The 17677-nt window shown below is 44.7% G+C and overlaps 2 protein-coding genes across 3 annotated transcripts in view; one reads left to right on the forward strand and one right to left on the reverse strand.

Moving 5' to 3' along the window:
• LOC121554240 (parapinopsin-like) overlaps positions 1 to 8486 on the forward strand; it is a 62646-nt gene extending 54160 nt beyond the window's left edge. The window contains exon 4 of the mRNA XM_041867716.2: positions 7772 to 8486. Coding sequence (XP_041723650.1) covers positions 7772 to 7996 — 225 coding nt within the window. The 3' untranslated portion in view covers positions 7997 to 8486. The remainder of the gene's footprint in view (positions 1 to 7771) is intronic.
• The window catches only part of LOC121554222 (beta-galactoside alpha-2,6-sialyltransferase 2-like), a 55600-nt gene continuing 40426 nt past the window's right edge, over positions 2504 to 17677 (reverse strand). For both annotated transcript variants that reach the window (XM_041867709.2, XM_041867703.2), the window contains exons 4-7: positions 12893 to 12990; positions 12075 to 12176; positions 9857 to 10031; positions 2504 to 3457 (exon numbers count right to left, since the gene is read on the reverse strand). In XM_041867709.2, the coding sequence (XP_041723643.1) occupies positions 3210 to 3457; positions 9857 to 10031; positions 12075 to 12176; positions 12893 to 12990 (623 nt within the window). In that variant the 3' untranslated portion in view covers positions 2504 to 3209. The remainder of the gene's footprint in view (positions 3458 to 9856; positions 10032 to 12074; positions 12177 to 12892; positions 12991 to 17677) is intronic.

The following is a 17677-nucleotide window of genomic DNA, read 5'->3' on the forward strand; positions in this document are numbered from 1 at the left end:
TAGCAGATGTGGCTCAAAATATTTTGCTTGCCTGGCGTGCCGGTGTAACAGTTATTCGGAACCATGCTTGCGTGCTGAGTAAACTTACCTAAACCCTAAAATAATTACGTTGGCTCCCCAAGCTAATGGTCTGTCACACCGGTTGGGCAGGGTTTGCACTGTTAACACTATGTCATTGATCAGAGGAAGCTCAATCAAGCTGACCTCAAGTATCTGCTAGACATTCACACTGTATAAGGCAAAGAGCCATCAGCGTTCCCCTTACACAGACATAGCCTTCCCATCACATATTTAAAACGGCTCCAACTCTAAATGGTATTCCTGTTCAGTCTCTCTTCACTCCTCTATCAACTGAATATAACAACAATCTCTTCAGCAGATGCCTCTGTTTATTCCAAGCAGCGTTTGACTGCCATGTTTACGACTGGATCAATTTGTTTCTGCAACCCTGGTTAAGCACTGTTCCTGGAGCAAGGGCACAGCAACACTTTCCAAAATAACAAATGCACGAATACACAAATATCATCTTTGTATTCTGTCACTATGGCTGCCAATGTCAGCCCCTCCCAGTTGTCCCTGCCCAGGGAATGGTCACCATCTGGCCATTAAAGAAAGGACTATAGTGTCCATAATGGCAAATCTGATGGACAACAAGTGCATGATCGGTTTGGTCTTATAGGAGGGTCAGCTTGGGAAAAAGGTGGGGCTTAGTAGTTGTACGCGGATTTGCGGTTGGAAATAACTGAGCCTCCGCTGTCCATTCTAGCATGGCCAGATAGTGATCCCATAGAATATAGAGCAATATAGGATGCTCTATAGGATCTCTATGAGTGATCCCCCTCTCCTCGACTTTACACACACGAGATAGCTATCTGAAACACACTGCAGGTAGGTCTGGCACAGAGTCAGTGTAAACAAGAAAGCCACTAAAACCAGACACAGAGTGAGTCTGGAGATATTACTGCTTCAAATCCCTGCCATGATAAGAAAAGGTATCCAGTAGCGCACCGTGGCAGCCTGCAGCAAGCCCAGGCAAAATAGTACTTTCAGAACAATATTGGAGGATTCAGTCAAAATGAGAAAGGTAAAGACATAGGGAACGATAGGCTTAAGTTAGAACTAGACCATGCTCTGCTCTGCTGAATGCCACAAACCATAATCAGCATGACGTGCCTGAGAGGCAGTCCAGCTACTGAACCCTGCAGACTGAAACCCTTATTCACTTGACTAACTATGGCACATATTCCGGGTACAGATGTAGGATCTTAATTTGATCACCCTGTTGAAGGAGAACTGTCCTGAAATGCAGGACATTTAAAACTTGTAGTGTATTTGAGGTTTAAAAAGGCTTCTGAAGTTTGTAATTTTCACTTTTACATTTCAGACTTGATTTTCCCTTACGAAAAATGTATCAACCCCTACAAAAAAAGTAAATTTACTATAATCCACATAATAAATTCAAATTTCCTGTTGTACAGGATTATCTTCCTACTGTAACAAACTGGCTCAAATTAAGATCCTACATCTGTAGTGTGCTCGTAGATAGAACTGTCCTAGGGAGAGGTTTGGCCTTGACAGTGGGAGGTGTGGTGTGGTGTGGTTACATTCATTTCAAGAGACAGGTCAATCATCGTAGTAGTTACAGCTGCTTTTAAAGAGATGTTCAATTCCCTTTTGGCATGGGGTGGACACTGGAAAGTAAGGGAGTTTGACTAGTGACCTCTCCTACCCCAGCCTGCCACTACACTAACAGAACACTGGACGGTTTGAGCAACACTATGAGGTGACTAGCAGCCTTCTTTAAATCTTTACTATTAAAAGATTAAATCAGCAATACAAACACAACAATGACACTGCAGTTAAATGGATAGCATACAGTATGATCAGTCTTTGGGTGTTTTGAAAGGCAACCCAGTGTTCGGTTGGCTACTAGGCACAGGGTTACAGCTGTTGTAAGAATGCTTTGTGAGTCCCCTTCTTACCGCCTAGCTCCTATCCCCTAGCCTCGCATCCTTTGGTGTTCACAAATCTTTAAAATGACGTAATTGTATTGGATTAGGCCCAGGAATGGGCAACCAAAGGGTTTTCCAGGGTTTGGTACCTAACTACCCGCCAGACACAGAGCTGTGCATGCCCTTGAAGTGGCAGCCAGTCAGCCAGTCTTAAAGAGCTAAGTGGGAGTGTGACAATCTCTTCATGAGTTGGCAAGTGGTCCGGTACAGCTTGTGAGAGGAGAAGAGAAGAGCAGAGAGTGATTGGGCATAAAGCGCAGCAGCAGCAACAGCAATCTAAACCCTGATGAAAACAACACCACGAAATAAGACTTTAAAATAAGACTAGAAGAGGACATTTGAACACAGAAAAATGTGATAAAAAACAATGTACCATCTTGGTTAGGTAATACTGAGGTGAGGAGTGTATGGTGTAGTCCCAGCGTGTCTGTATTGAGATACATGTACCTGTATGTATGAGCATGTGTCTTGTATTGTCATTGAAGTTGTACTGAGGTACATTTTGAATTAAACTTCAAGTTTTTGTTACGTGTTGTCGGGAGTGTGTGGCTGGTGTATGCTGAGTTTGTACGTGTTCAAAAGTGTGTGTTTGGTATGGACGTGTTTGAGACATTCCGTGCAGACCACTGCTCATTTTCTCAAACATTAATTTACCCCCCCATGAGAGCCATTAAAAAAACACAAAACACCCACCATTTAAAAACAGTGGACTGTCCTTTAAGTCCTTTTAAGGAAGAAGAGCAACCAGAACTATAGAAAAACACAACGTTTCACAACAGCAAAACACAACCAGATATTTATAAAAAAAAGTATCTAATAACACTAATCTATTGCTACACTATACAGCTCTCCTCCTCTCTTCCGGCTCAGCAATGGCAGAGATCGGGAGATACAGTCACATCAGGCCGTCTTGGGTCCATTATCCTCTGAGGAAGGCTGGGTTTCTCTCCGTCTGGGTTCTGTTGAAAAGTCCTGACATAAATGTAGTTAGACTAGACCTGCACCCTCTGGTTTGATCCCATCCCACACAGAGGGGCTATGGCTTGGGTTCTCCACTGTTCTAAGTGTTTCCCTCCAGGTTCCCCCAGAGGTCAGAGTCCAGAGGGTTATTATTGCACCGTTTTCCCTTAGTCCTGTGGGGTCGTGGTGGTTCCACATGTGGCTTCTTCTAAGGGTCAGAGTTCATGAGTTGATAGTTCAGAAGTCACAGTTGACGGTGCTGAAGCCAGGGAGTGTGACGCGGCCCTTCCTCTTCAGGTCTCGCTCTGGGCCCGTGTTGATGCGCTGCACCAGGCTCTTCTCGTAAAGCAGAGGGTGGTACGCCCCCAGGGTGCAGGCTGCGTCGTAGTAGCGCTCGTGATAGTGGCACAGGTCTGTCTGCCGCAGCGAGGGGATGTACTCATAAACGTGGACCTCGTCGCACAGCGCCATCATGAGGAGGATGCCTGTCATTACAACGACAAGGTAGAGAAAAAGGGGTTAGATGGTCTAGCACAGTGGTTCTCAACTGGTCTTTCCTCGGGACCCAAATTTAACCAGGTTGTCGCAGTTGCGACCCAATATTCACATCGCATATTCAAATTTTTTTGGGCTGAAATGCAATCTGGAAAACTATTTGTTATACTATATTGACAGTAAATGTAGCAATTACAGTGCATTCGGAAAGTATTCAGACCCCTTCACTTTTTCCACATTTTGTTATGTTACAGCACTATTCTAAAATGGATTAAATTGTTTACATTTTCCTCATCAGTCTACACACAATACCCCATAATGACAAAGTGAAAACAGGTTTTTAGAATGTTTTTCAAATGTATTACAAATAAAAAACATATATATGCATTCACATAAGTATTCAGACCCTTTACTCAGTACTTTGTTGAACACCTTTGACAGCGATTACAGCCTTGAGTCTTCTTGGGTATGACGCTACAAGCTTGGCACACCTGTATTTGGGGATATTCTCCCATTCTTCTCTGCAGATCCTCTCAAGCTCTGTCAGGTTGGATGGGGAGCGTCGCTGCACAGCTATTTTCAGGTCTCTCCAGAGATGTTCGATCAGGTTCAAGTCCGGGCTCTGGCTGGGCTACTCAAGGACATTCAGAGACTTTTCCCGAAGCCACTCCTGCGTTGTCTTGGCTGTGTGCTTAGGGTCGTTGTACTGTTGGAAGGTGAACCTGAGCACTCTGGAGCAGGTTTTCCTCAAGGATCTCTCTGTACTTTTCTCCGTTAATCTTTCCCTTGATCCTGACTAGTCTCCCAGTCCCTGTCGCTGAAAAACATCCCCACAGCATGATGCTGCCACCACCATGCTTCACCATAGGGATGGTGCCAGGTTTCCTCCAGACGTGACGCTTGGCATTCAGGCCAAAGAGATCCATCTTGGTTTCATCAGACCAGAGAATCCTGTTTCTCATGGTCTGAGAGTCCTTTACGCGCCTTTTGGTAAACTCCAAGCGGGCTGTCATGTGCCTTTTACTGAGGAGTGGCTTCCATCTGGCCACTCTACCATAAAGGCCTGATTGGTGGAGTGCTGCAGAGATGGTTGGGCTTCTGGAAGGTTCTCCAGAGAGAAACTCTGGAGCTCTGTCAGAGTGACCATCGGGTTCTTGGCCACCTCGTTGACCAAGGCCCTTCTCCCCCGATTGCTCAGTTTGGCCGGGCGGCTAGCTCTAGGAAGAGTCTTGGTGGTTTCAAACTTCTTCCATTTAAGAATGATGGAGGCCACTGTGTTCTTGGGGACCTTCAATGCTGCAGACATTTTTTGGTACCTTTCCCCAGATCTGTGCCTCGACACAATCCTCTCTTGGAGCTCTACGGATAGTTCCTTCGACCTCATGGCTTGGTTTTTGCTCGGATATGCACTGTCAACTGTGGGACCTTATATAGACAGGTGTGTGCCTTTCCAAATCATGTCCAATCAATTGAATTTACCACAGGTGGACAACAATCAAGTTGTAGAAACATCTCAAGGATGATGAATGGAAAGAGGATGCACCTGAGCTCAATTTCGAGTCTCATAGCAGAGGGTCTGAATACTTATGTAAATAAGGTATTTCTGTTGTTTATATTTAATACATTTGCAAAAATGTCTAAAAACCTGTTTTCGCTTTGTCATTATGGGGTATTGTGTGTAGGTTGATGAGGGAAAAAATAAATGTAATCCATTTTAGAATAAGGCTGTAACGTAACAAAATGTGGAAAAAAGGAAGGGGTCTGAATACTTTCTGAATGCACTGTATTTAGATAAGAGAACAACATTCCCACCTTTTCCATTGTCAATAATTCCATATTGCTCATATTCTTGATGAAGAATGTTGGCAAGCTCACTTGTTTGAGACCACAAAATCTACTAAATAGCGCTGCTATTAGCTCTATATTGAAAATACTGTGGTTAAAGGACAATTCCACCCAAAAACTCTTTAGGTATTTGTTTTATTTGTCCGTTGTTGATATAGTCCCAAAATGTTTTGCATGTCAGCAATCAAGTTTTAAAGATATACAACTTTGAAAATACAGAAATACAGCCAGTATGATGCATTTTGCATCATATGATGCAGAATGGGTTGCCCAATAATTTTTTCATGTAGGTTCATTATTATTTCTACACACTTTCTACCGGTTAGTTGTTTAAATTCAGACACGTTTTTACATCCCACATTTTTTACATAAAAAAAAGATCTACACTGAGTGTATAAACATTATGAACACCTGCTCTTTCCATGACAGACTGACCAGGTGAATCCAGGTGAAAGCTATGATCACTTACTGATGTCACTTGTTAAATCCACTTCAATCAGTGTAGATGAATGGGGAGGAGACAGGTTAAAAATGATTTTTAAGCCTTGAGACAATTGAGACATGGATTGTGTATGTGTGCGCCATTTAGAGGGTGAATGGGCAAGACAAAATATTTAAATGCCTATGAACGGGGTATGGTAGTAGGTGCCAGGTGCACCGGTTTGTGTCAAGAACTGCAACGCTACTGGGTTTCACGCTCAATAGTTTCCTGTGTGTGTCAAGAATGGCCCACCACCCAAAGGACATCCAGCCAACTTGACACAACTGTGGGAAACATTGGAGTCAACATGGGCCAGCATCCCTGTGAAAGGCTTTCAACACCTTGTCGAGCAATGCCCCGACGAATTAAGGCTGTTCTTAGGACAAAAAGGGAGAGTGCAACCAAATATTAGGAAGGTGTTCTTAAATGTTTTGTACCCTCAGTGTATATATACATTCAAAACCTCCCGCGACCAAAATTTGGGTCGCGGCCCACCAGTTTAGAACCACTGGTCTAGTATATACACACACACTCACACATACAAGTTATACATTCTACAAAACACGCAGTCCTTACATTGATTTACGTGATTATGAAGTTGCCTGGCATCCAAGCTCTGTTGCACTATTGTTTCACTTAACTATAGTAAAACAGAACATACATTGAGTTTGGATACCAACCAATTATGAACCACCCAGTACACACATGACACACTGTTTACATAAATACACATCATACAGAGACTACAGTCTGCATACCTTGAGTAACCATGTGCCTCTCTCACACATAAACACCCTAAATTCACCTCCAAATCCATTCTTGTTCACATACACACACACACACAAAAACATCTGTTTATACTCTGTCTCTGTGTTGTGCCAGCCAGGACTAAAGAGGCAGAGCTAGTATCAGCTTCTTTTCCCACTCTACCGCCACTCCAAAATAATGTGCACTCAGTTATTTGGCAATGTTTCAACCACAAAGGGTCTTCATCAAAGTTTAGAGTATACATTGCTATAGGAACTACAGGATCATCTAAACAGTGTACGGGTACTCTGCCTTCCTGATGTACACTATGTTATCTCTCGTGGGTCAGTCAACCGTGAGAGTGAGAAATAGGAATACAGGAAGAGACAGCTGAGTTGACATAATGTACATGGGTCTGGGGGCATCCGTGTTGGTGTGATGTACTACTGTATGTAGCATGTTTAATGGCCTGTGAGGTCACGCTAAACACGGCAAGAACACGCTACTCTGCTGATGCACTGAAGTCCTTAAAGGGCCATTCCCTCTCTCCCACCTCACTTCCTGTTTACCTTTGTCCAACCTCTCAAGGGAGACTGAACAGAGGTGTGGGTGTCCATTCCATGACCTATCTCTCTCCACGAGTGTGCATGTGTGCGTGTGTTGTTGTTATATACAATCAAGCGAGAAGGTCACCAAATAATAAGTGCAGTTGAAGTGTTAAAACTTTATTGACCAAGAATGGAAGTGACATTATATTAGCACTCCTGAATGACCCTGTTCATACAACCCAGAGATAACAGGATAGAGCCCATAGAATCATCAGCTACTATGGTAACATGGAACAATACCGGTATAAAAATGATAAATAAAGGATCTCTATGTATGAATGCTAGTTTTCGCTTGTCTTTGCTGTAGAGACACCTTCCACATTCAGGTTTTATGCTACCACCAAGCAGTAAGCAGGGTGAATGCACCAATTTGTAAGTCGCTCTGGATAAGAGCGTCTGCTAAATGACGTAAATGTGCCCTTGAGCAAGGCACTTAACCCTAATTGCTCCTGTAAGTCGCTCTGGATAAGAGCGTCTGCTAAATGACTAAAATGTAAATGTAAATGTAAATACTAACAGCCTTTTCCTCCATCTCTTCCTTTGGTCTTCCTCACCCCATTCTTCCATATCTGCCCTGCCATGTTTCTCCCCTATAATCTCTCCCTCCTCCTCCCTCCCCTCAGTTCTACAAGTGTTTCCTGATACTGATCCGGTATGAACGGCGCTCCGTGGAGAACGGCCAATCCTCCATGCCTTCCAAGACCACCGCCATCCAGCTTAACCGCCGCGTCTACAGCAACACGGTGGCGTGCACCGCCCAGATCTCCACGGGCATCCAGAACCATGGCTGCAGCACCCCGGCCACCGAGCACACTAACATCAACCCGCCCGAGGTCACTCCCTCATGAGCGGGCACGCCGGGAAGGCCTAGTGGATGATGATACATGGCTCAGCTAGCTAGCTACTGTACCGTGCCGACCAATAGGCTCCAGGCCCCATGCTCTCGTCTGCTCGAGCCCAACCCCTTCCATTTGTTTACTGACTGCTGTGTTTACCTGTATGTAGGAGTGAAATTGTGCATGCTGTGTGTGCAAGAGAAAGTATGTTTCTGTGTATGTATGCATGACGGGGGCTGTACAATAGAGTGAGCATGTGTGCTGCATTCAAAAGGGAGAGAGGGTGTGTGTGGTTATGAATTATGTGTATGAGTGTGTGTGTACCATTTGATCTCACTCTGCCTGTTCTCTCTGGCTCAGTCTGCTTGTCTCTGTGTAGGTGTAAAAACCATTGCTCAATTATTCTCTAAACACACCGCATTGCCCAAGTAAAACGGTGTATCTCTGTCATATTTCATCCCCCAACACACACACACACACACACACACACACACACACTCTGACCCCACCTCTCTAACACACACACACACACACACACACAAACACACACACACACACACACACACACACACACACACACACACACACCCACCCAGCGGTTACCCTACTCCAATCCTCTGTACTGTCCTGACTGTGAAGACGGATGAGAAGGTCTGTGGCTGCATCTCAAATCGCACCCTATTCCCGAACGTAGTGCACTACATAGGGCTCTGGAAAGAAGTAAGGGTAATAGGCTGCGATTTGAGATACAGCCACTGACTGCAGTGCAATAAGCTATGGGATATCCAGTAAAGAGCTGATAAAGACTACAAAGACTATCAAAGTTGATCAAGAGAACAAATACTGAGCAGTACAGCTCTGAAGGATACTGGTACACTGGTGACTGTGGGTGATCTTGTGACTGTGGGTGATCTCGGACTGAAGGTTTGATCTTGGACTTTTCTATTGTGGAACTACATGGATCTCAGACTGAGAATGGGACTATTGCCGGACCTGCCAGCATTTTGTTTGGGGAGAAGTGGCTTTGAACTCATGAACTCATGTGTGATGTTTGGGGTACCTACCACCCCCCTCCCAGTCTTCTTCCCCTGCCCTTTCCCCCTTCATCAGAACCTGTACAAAGAAAGCTCTGAATTCAACGTGTCTCTGTGTGTTTCTTGTGTGATTTTTTATTTCACTGGTCTACTGAGCAATTGAAATGTACTTAATTATAATATTATAATTACGTAAACAATTTGTAATATCACACTGCAATACACCACTACACTTCATTATTAGGGACAAAGATAGTCCTTCAATAAAATCTCTGTGAGACATCGTTCTCCCCAAATTGGACATATGGGGGTCTGACTCAACGACTACCGTATACATAAACAACACCCCAAATCCTACTGCAACACACCATACAGCCCTGTACTACTTGATGCATGCATAACCCAGGAAGTGGTCTGGAGAAGGGGAGGATGGGGAGAGATGTAGAAACCTTCTGTGGCTCTTAAACCCACTGTGGCGTACACCCCCCACACACCCACACCTCTTCCTGGGGTCCTAATAGCTGTAAATAAGGATGACACTGTTCTGATTCTGACGTACGCTAGGTTTTAATAGCCCTGTGAGTGTTGCTATAGGTCCTGTAGGGCTGTTTTATAATAATACAATAACATGACGCCAAGCAGATGCTGAGTCCAAGCACTGTCTTACACAACATGGAGGGGTCGACTGGCTGCATATCGGACTTTTACGTTAACATTATAACCACAGAGCCTGCTTTATAGAACACTTGTGTAAGTGTGTGAGTGTGTGTGTGTGCGTGTGTATGTCAATGTGCTTGCTTGTACGTGTGTATACACATGTGGGTATACACAGTCTCACCTATGAACCCTGAGGAGGGTGGGTTGGGCTGGATGGTCTCCTGGGTGTTGCCCTGGATGACGTCCCAGAGCTGCCACACATATTTGGGGTGGAGGACATAGAAGGGCTGGGTGGGATGGAGCCTCCGGTGCTCCATGTACGGACTGAACAGGTTATAGTCTGGACTGGCATACCACTGTCAGAGAGAGAGAGAGAAGGGGGATAGCGAGAGAATGAGGAAGGGGGTTTAAGAGAGAGGGGGACAGAGAAAGAGGGAGAGAGAGCGAGAGAGGAGGGAGGGGTAATAGTTATAGTCTACTCTAGACTGGCATACCACAGAGAAACAGACAGACAGACAGACAAAGAGTTAAACAAAGAGACAGATTGAAGGAAGTTGATTCCTGTAGTTATTCCTGGAATATGTTATGACATTTTGCAACATATTCCTGGACCAACTACATATTGGACAATGCTAGATAACATATTGCAGGAAAAACCACAGGAATAAACTCTAATCTCTTTTTCACATGCGTTTTGCCTGAGGAGTACAGTACTTTTAAAACCATTTCTGTTTCACAATGGATGTAAATTATCTCAACCATCGGCACGAGCTGTACACCTTTTTCCATTCTCCTTCCCTATCTTCCAGCTAACTCCATCCCCTCTCTTTCCCTCTCTCCTTCCCCCTCCTCCCCTCCCACCTCTCTCCCTTTTTCCTCATCCCCCTCTCCCTCCATCCAGGGAGAGATCAGACTGGTAGTAGTCAGGTTATGGTTTTCAGTAATAATGGGGGTGAGATGAAATTCATACATTCCATCCAGGCCCATAGATATTATAGAGGCAGCACAGCAGTCTGCTCATATTGGATCAATGTTCAGAGTCTGAGAAAACGTCAACACACACCTACCAATCCTCTCCCTGTGTGTAATATGATAAATGGTCCAGTGAGTGGAGTCCCACTGCAGGGTGTAATTGCCTGGGAGGGTGGGTGAGGGCTCTGGAGACTGATAGGCAACATGTCTGACTGCCATTCAGCTCTCTGCTATTACTGAGGAGCTCCACGCCTCAGCAAATTGGTATTGTAACAAGCAAGCAGTGAACAAAGCGAGCTAGATGCATATACAGTGCAGTGAAAAAGTATTCTGATTTTCTCTATTTTTGCAATTTTTTGATCCTGAATGTTATCAGATCTTCAACCAAAACCTAATATTAGATAAAGGGAACCTGAGTTTACAAATAAATAAATAAATGGATACTTTAATTAACAAAGTTATGCAACACCCAATTCCCCTGTGTGAAAAAGTAATTATTCCCCTTACACTCAATAACTGGTTGTGCCACCTTTTGCTGCAATGACTGCAACCAAATGCTTCCTGTAGTTGTTGATCAGTCTCTCACATTGTTGTGGAGGACTTTTGGTCCACTCTTGCATGCAGAACTGCTTTAACTCAGCGACATCTGTGGGTTTTCAAGCATGAACTGCTCGTTTCAAGTCCTGCCACAACATCTCAATTGGGATTAGGTCTGGACTTTAACTAGGCCATTCCAAAACTTCAAATTTGTTGCTTTTTAACAATTTTCATGTAGACTTGATTGTGTGTTTTGGATCATTGTCTTGCTGCATGACCCAGCTGCACTTCAGCTTCAGCTCTCAGACAGATGGCCTGACATTCTCCTGTAGAATTCTCTGATACAGAGCAGAATTCATGATTCCTTCTATTAAGGCAAGTCGTCCAGGTCCTGAGGCAGCAAAGCATCCCCAAACCATCACACTACCACCACCATGCTTGACCGTTGGTATGAGGTTCTTACTGTGGAATGCAGTGTTTGGTTTTCGCCAGACATTATGGGACCCATCTCGTCCAAAAAGTTGACTGAAGTTTGCCAAAAAGCACCTGGAAGATCATCAAGAGTCTTGGAAGAATGTTCTATGGACAGATGAGTCAAAAGTATAACTTTTGGGATGACATGGGTCCCATTATGTCTACAGAACAACTGGATTGGACTCTTGGTGAACAGGTAATCTCTACACTCCTTTATCCTACAGGAAGTCTCTTATTCTCCTATCACAATGATCATCACGGCTTCGTCATTTTCCCCGGGACTTGTGACTGAGCATGCACCTCTACTCAAAGAGAGAGCGCGAGAGAGAGCGAGAGAGAAAGAGAGAGTGAGAGAGAGAGAGGGGGGAAAGAGGACACAAACACACACATACACACAAACAAACACTCCCACACACCTTGTGCAGGTTGACAGCGTACGGAGCAGGGTCCCAGGCCACCAGAGTCACCTTCTTATACAGGGAGCTGGTGTTAAAGCGGTGCTTGGGATCGGCCAGGATCTGTAAAGGGGAGGGGTCAAAGGTTATACATGAAACTAGATGCAGCACTGCAGTGCCCGCACACATGAAAACACACACTCGCTCTCTCCATGGGAGCTGTGGGTACACAGTAGAATGAGCTCTGCGGTTGCTTTGATTGTTAGTGTGACAGTAGTAGAATGTGCTACTGTGTGTGTGTGTGTGTGTGTGTGTGTGTGTGTGTGTGTGTGTGTGTGTGTGTGTGTGTGTGTGTGTGTGTGTGTGTGTGTGTGTGTGTGTGTGTGTGTGTGTGTGTGTGTCTTTACTGCATGTTGTTCTCTGTGCTGAGAGTGGGAGAAGATGGCTTCTTCACTGGGAGAAGATGACTGAACTGGAACTGTGGTGATAGCCCACTTACTCATAATGGTTAAGGGTGATCACTCACTGCCTACCTAATACTGGAGGACAGCTGGTTCACACACACACACACACACACACACACACACACACACACACACACACACACACACACACGATCATTACACGTGTGCCTGCTTTGAATTAATCACATTCATATGCAAATCAGGCTCATGTGGATGCTTGTTGTTGTGTGTTTGAATTAGTAATGACCTATTCAAAATGCTGAACCACTTACTCAGACATGGCACTTGATTTCGGGCACATATTCATGCTGTGTTGTGAAGCCTGTTGTAGTGCCTCTTAGGTTGTGACATGCATGTTAGTCTTATGACACACACCTGTGAGTTGATGATGCGGATGGTGGTCTTGTTCCCCACATCCCTCACGTAGCCCTCTGTAGGCGCTGCGTTGAACCGCAGAACTGCATCATGGGAATCTGGGGGGCAGGACAGACAGAGAAAACACATCAGAAATAAAGTCAGTGTCATTCAATGAAAACATTTAAATGTCACTCTGCTAAGTCAATCAAGTGTTACTTAACTAAGACAATCAAGTTTTGGCAGCCAAATATCAGAGGCCACCTCAGAAACAGAAAATCAATCAAGTGCTCATAAATGACAAGCCCCTAGATTACATCCAATAGTCTGTCTTTGCACAGTGTTTACTCTGGCCAAATACAATGGTTTAATTGGTCTTGGCGCTGAGTCTGCCTACCTGCCTGCCTGCATCTACTTAACCTCTAGTGATACCCTGAGAGTCTGGCAGTGAAGCTGAATCTCTTCACTTGTAAGTCTCTCTGACCTTTTCCACTTCACCCTGACTGCTCCTCTCCCCTCTCCAATCCATACAGTCAGAAGAAGCCCTCTGCTTTCAGCCATAGTCAAAACACTAACTGAATGACCGATCACTGTGAATGGCCATTTGACATGGACAATCCGGTAAATGAGCAACCAAGTACAGGATTCAGCTCTGTGCTTTGATGCAACAGTACATGAAAGTATCACTACTCACAGACACAGAAAGAGTATTCTCTAGTGGTCAACGTGTGTAACTGAAGGGACTTTCACAGGCACCTGCTCTACTAGTATGAATTCTATGATCATCATCACCAGGAAACAAAGCTTTCAGACTGAGCCCAGTCCAGTCTCCACACTACCAACAGGCTAGTACATAGCATAGAAACAGGCAGTGTGTCCTTCTACTGGCCTTCACACACACACACCTTCACGCACGCACATACATAGGCATCAACACACACACACACACACACACACACACACACACACACACACACACACACACACACACACACACACACACACACACACACACACACAAACAAACAAACACAAGGAAGTGTACACATACACTCAGTGTACAAAACATTAGGAACACCGTCCTAATATTCAATTGCACCACTTTTGCCCTCAGAACAGCCTGAATTTGTCGGGGCATGGACTCTACAAGGTGTCGAAAGCGTTCCACAGGGATGCTGGCCCATGTTGACTCCAATGCTTCCCCCCGTTGTGTCAAGTTGGATGGAAGTCCTTTGGGTGGTGGACCATTCTTGATACACACGGGAAACTGTTAAGTGTGAAAAACCCAGCAGCGTTGCAGTTCTTGACACACTCAAACCGGTATGACTGGCACCTAACCTTTTCAAACGCACTTAAATATTTTGTCTTGCCCATTCACCCTCTGAATGGCACACATACACAATCCATGTCTCAATTGTCTCAAGGCATAAAAATCATTTTTAACCCATCTCCTCCCCTTTATCTACACTGATTGAAGTGGATTTAACAAGTGACATCAATAAGCGATCATAGCTTTCACCTGGATTTACCTGGTCAGTTTATGTCATGGAAAGAACATGTTCCTAATGTTTTGTACACTCAGTGTACATGGTCACACACACAATGTTATGATTGATGGTCATGGCTAAGCTCAGACACTTTTAAATCAGTCCCTCTCCACTGGTCGATCAGTCCATTTAGACTTCAGCAGGGCTACATGACACATGGATGTATGATCCTCTATGGTTGATCTGACACGTCAACGGATGGGCTTCCACAGCAAAGCTACCCGACACTTCATCAATGACACCAGTCAACCATCAGTTTGTGTATTGGCATTCAATAGATCGACACTCAGTTTAACCCCTTAGGACACCAAGTTCTCACTGACATTGAAATGTGTGGTTTTCGTCCTCTAGCTAGTAGTCAAGGATCATTTCACCTCTACCTTACCTGTCACCCTAGACCCACTTCAATTTGCTTACCGCCCCAATAGATCCACAGACGATGCAATCGCCATCACACTGCACACTGCCCTATCCCATCTGGACAAGAGGAATACCTATGAAAGAATGCTGTTCATTGACTATAGCTCAGCATTCAACAACATAGTACCCTCCAAGCGCATCATCAAGCTCGAGGCCCTGGGTCTGAACCCCGCCCTATACAACTGGGTCCTGGACTTCCTGACGGGCCACCCCCAGGTGGTGAAGGTAGGAAACAACATCTCCACTTCGCTGATCCTCAACACTGGGGCCCCATAAGGCACATGGGTGCGTGCTCAGCCCCCTCCTGTACTCCCTGTTCACCCATGACTGCGTGGCCAAGCACGCCTCCAACTCAATCATCAAGTTTGCAGACGACACAACAGTAGTAGGCTTGATTACCAACAATGACGAGACCGCATACAGGGAAGAGGTGAGGGCTCTGGGAGTGTGGTGCCAGGAAAATAACCTCTCACTCAACGTCATCAAAACAAAGGAGATGATCGTGGAAACAGCAGAGGGTGCACCCCCCTATCCACATCGATGGGACCGCAGTGGAGAAGGTGGAAAGCTTCAAGTTCCTTGGCGTACACATCACCGACAAACTGAAATGGTCCACCCACACAGACAGTGTGGTGAAGAAGGCGCAACAGCGCCTCTTCAACCTCAGGAGGCTGAAGAAATCCAGCTTGGCACCTAAAACCCTCACAAACTTTTACAGATGCACAATTGAGAGCATCCTGTCGGGCTGTATCACCACCTGGTACGGCAACTGCACCGCCCGCAACCACAGGGCTCTCCAGAGGGTGGTGCGGTCTGCCGAACGCATTACCGGGGGCAAACTACCCGCCCTCCAAGACACATACAGCACCCGATGTCACAGGTAGGCCTTTAAGATCATCAAGGACATCAACCACCCGAGCCACTGCCTGTTCACCCCGCTATCATCCAGAAGGCGAGGTCAGTACAGGTGCATCAAAGCTGGGACCGAGAGAATGAAAAACTTCTTCTATCTCAAGGCCATCAGACTGTTAAATAGCCATCACTAGCACATTAGAGGCTGCTGCTGCCTATTGAAATCACTGGCCACTTTAAGAAATGGAACACTAGTCACTTTAACAATATTTACAGTCACTTTAATAATGTTTACATATCTTGCACTACTCATCTCATATGTATATACTGCATTCTATTCTATAATATTCTACTGTATCTTAGTCCATGCCGCTCTGTCATTGCTTGTCCATATATGTATATTTTCTTAAATTCCATTCCTTACTAGTTTTGTGTGTATTAGGTATATGTTGTGAAATTGTTAGATATTACTTGTTAGATATTACTGCACTGTCGGAGCTAGAAGCACAAGCATTTCGCTACACCCGCTATAACATCTGCTAAACACGTGTATGTGACAAATAAAATTTGATTTGATTTGATTTAGTATGGCTGATGGACAGGACCATTTATTTTTCAGAGCACCAATATTGTTAAAGTACTATTACTGGATCCCCAGGCAGCCCCCATCTCAAAAGGCACACTACCGTTCAAAAGTTTGGGGTCACTTAGAAATGTCCTTGTTTTCGAAAGAAACTAAAACAAATTGTCCATTAAAATAACATCAAATTGATCAGAAATACAGTGTAGACATTGTTAATGTTGTAAATGGCTATTGTAGCTGGAAATTGCTAATTTTTAATGGAATATCTACAGAGGCGTACAGAGGCCCATTATCAGCAAACATCAGTCCTGTGTTCCAATGGCAAGTTTATCATTTTAAAAGGCTAATTGATCTTTAGAAAACCCTTTTGCAATGATGTTAGCACAGCTGAAAACTGTTGTGCTGATTAAAGAAGCAATACAACTGGCCTTCTTGAGTCTAGTTGAGTATCTGAAGCATCAGCAGTTGTGGGTTCGATTACAGAATCAAAATGGCCAGAAACAAATAACTTTCTTCTGAAACTCGTCAGTCTATTCTTGTTCTGAGAAATTAAGGCTATTCCATGCGAGAAATTGCCAAGAAACTGAAGATCTCGCACAACACTGTGTACTACTCCCTTCACAGAACAGCGCAAACTGGCTCTAACCAGAATAGAAAGAGGAGTGGGAGGCCCCGGCGCACAACTGAGCAAGAGGACAAATAAATGAGTGTGTCTAGTTTGAGAAACAGACGCCTCACAGGTCTTCAACTGGCAGCTTCATTAAACAGTACCCGCAAAACACCAGTCTCAACGTCAACAGTGAAGAGGCGACTCCGGGATGCTGACCTTCTAGGCAGATTTGCAAAGAAAAAGCCATATCTCAGACTGGCCAATAAAAATAAAAGATTAAGATGGGTAAAAGAACACACACTGGACAGAGGAAGATTGGGAAAAAGTGTTATGGACAGATAAATCGAAGTTTCAGGTGATCGGATCACAAAGAAGAACATTTGTGAGACGCAGACTAAATGAAAAGATGCTGGAGGAGTGCTTGTCAAGCATGGTGGAGGCAATGTGATGGTCTGGGGGTGCTGAGGTGGTGGTAAAGTGGGAGATTTGTACAGGGTAAAAGGGATCTTGAAGAAGGCTATCACTCCATTTTCCAACGCCATGCCATACCCTGTGGATGGCGCTTGAATGGAGCAAATTTCCTCCTACAACAGGACAATGACCCAAAGTACAGCTCCAAACTATGCAATAACTATTTAGGGAAGAATCAGTCAGCTGGTATTCTGTCTATAATGGAGTGGCCAGCACAGTCACCGGATCTCAACCCTATTGAGCTGTGTGGGAGCAGCTTGACCGTATCGTACGTAAGAAGTGCCCATCAAGCCAATCCAACTTGTGGGAGGTGCTTCAGGAAG

Source organism: Coregonus clupeaformis, chromosome 4 (genome assembly GCF_020615455.1).
Source record: "Coregonus clupeaformis isolate EN_2021a chromosome 4, ASM2061545v1, whole genome shotgun sequence".
Taxonomy (NCBI): Eukaryota; Metazoa; Chordata; class Actinopteri; order Salmoniformes; family Salmonidae; genus Coregonus; species Coregonus clupeaformis.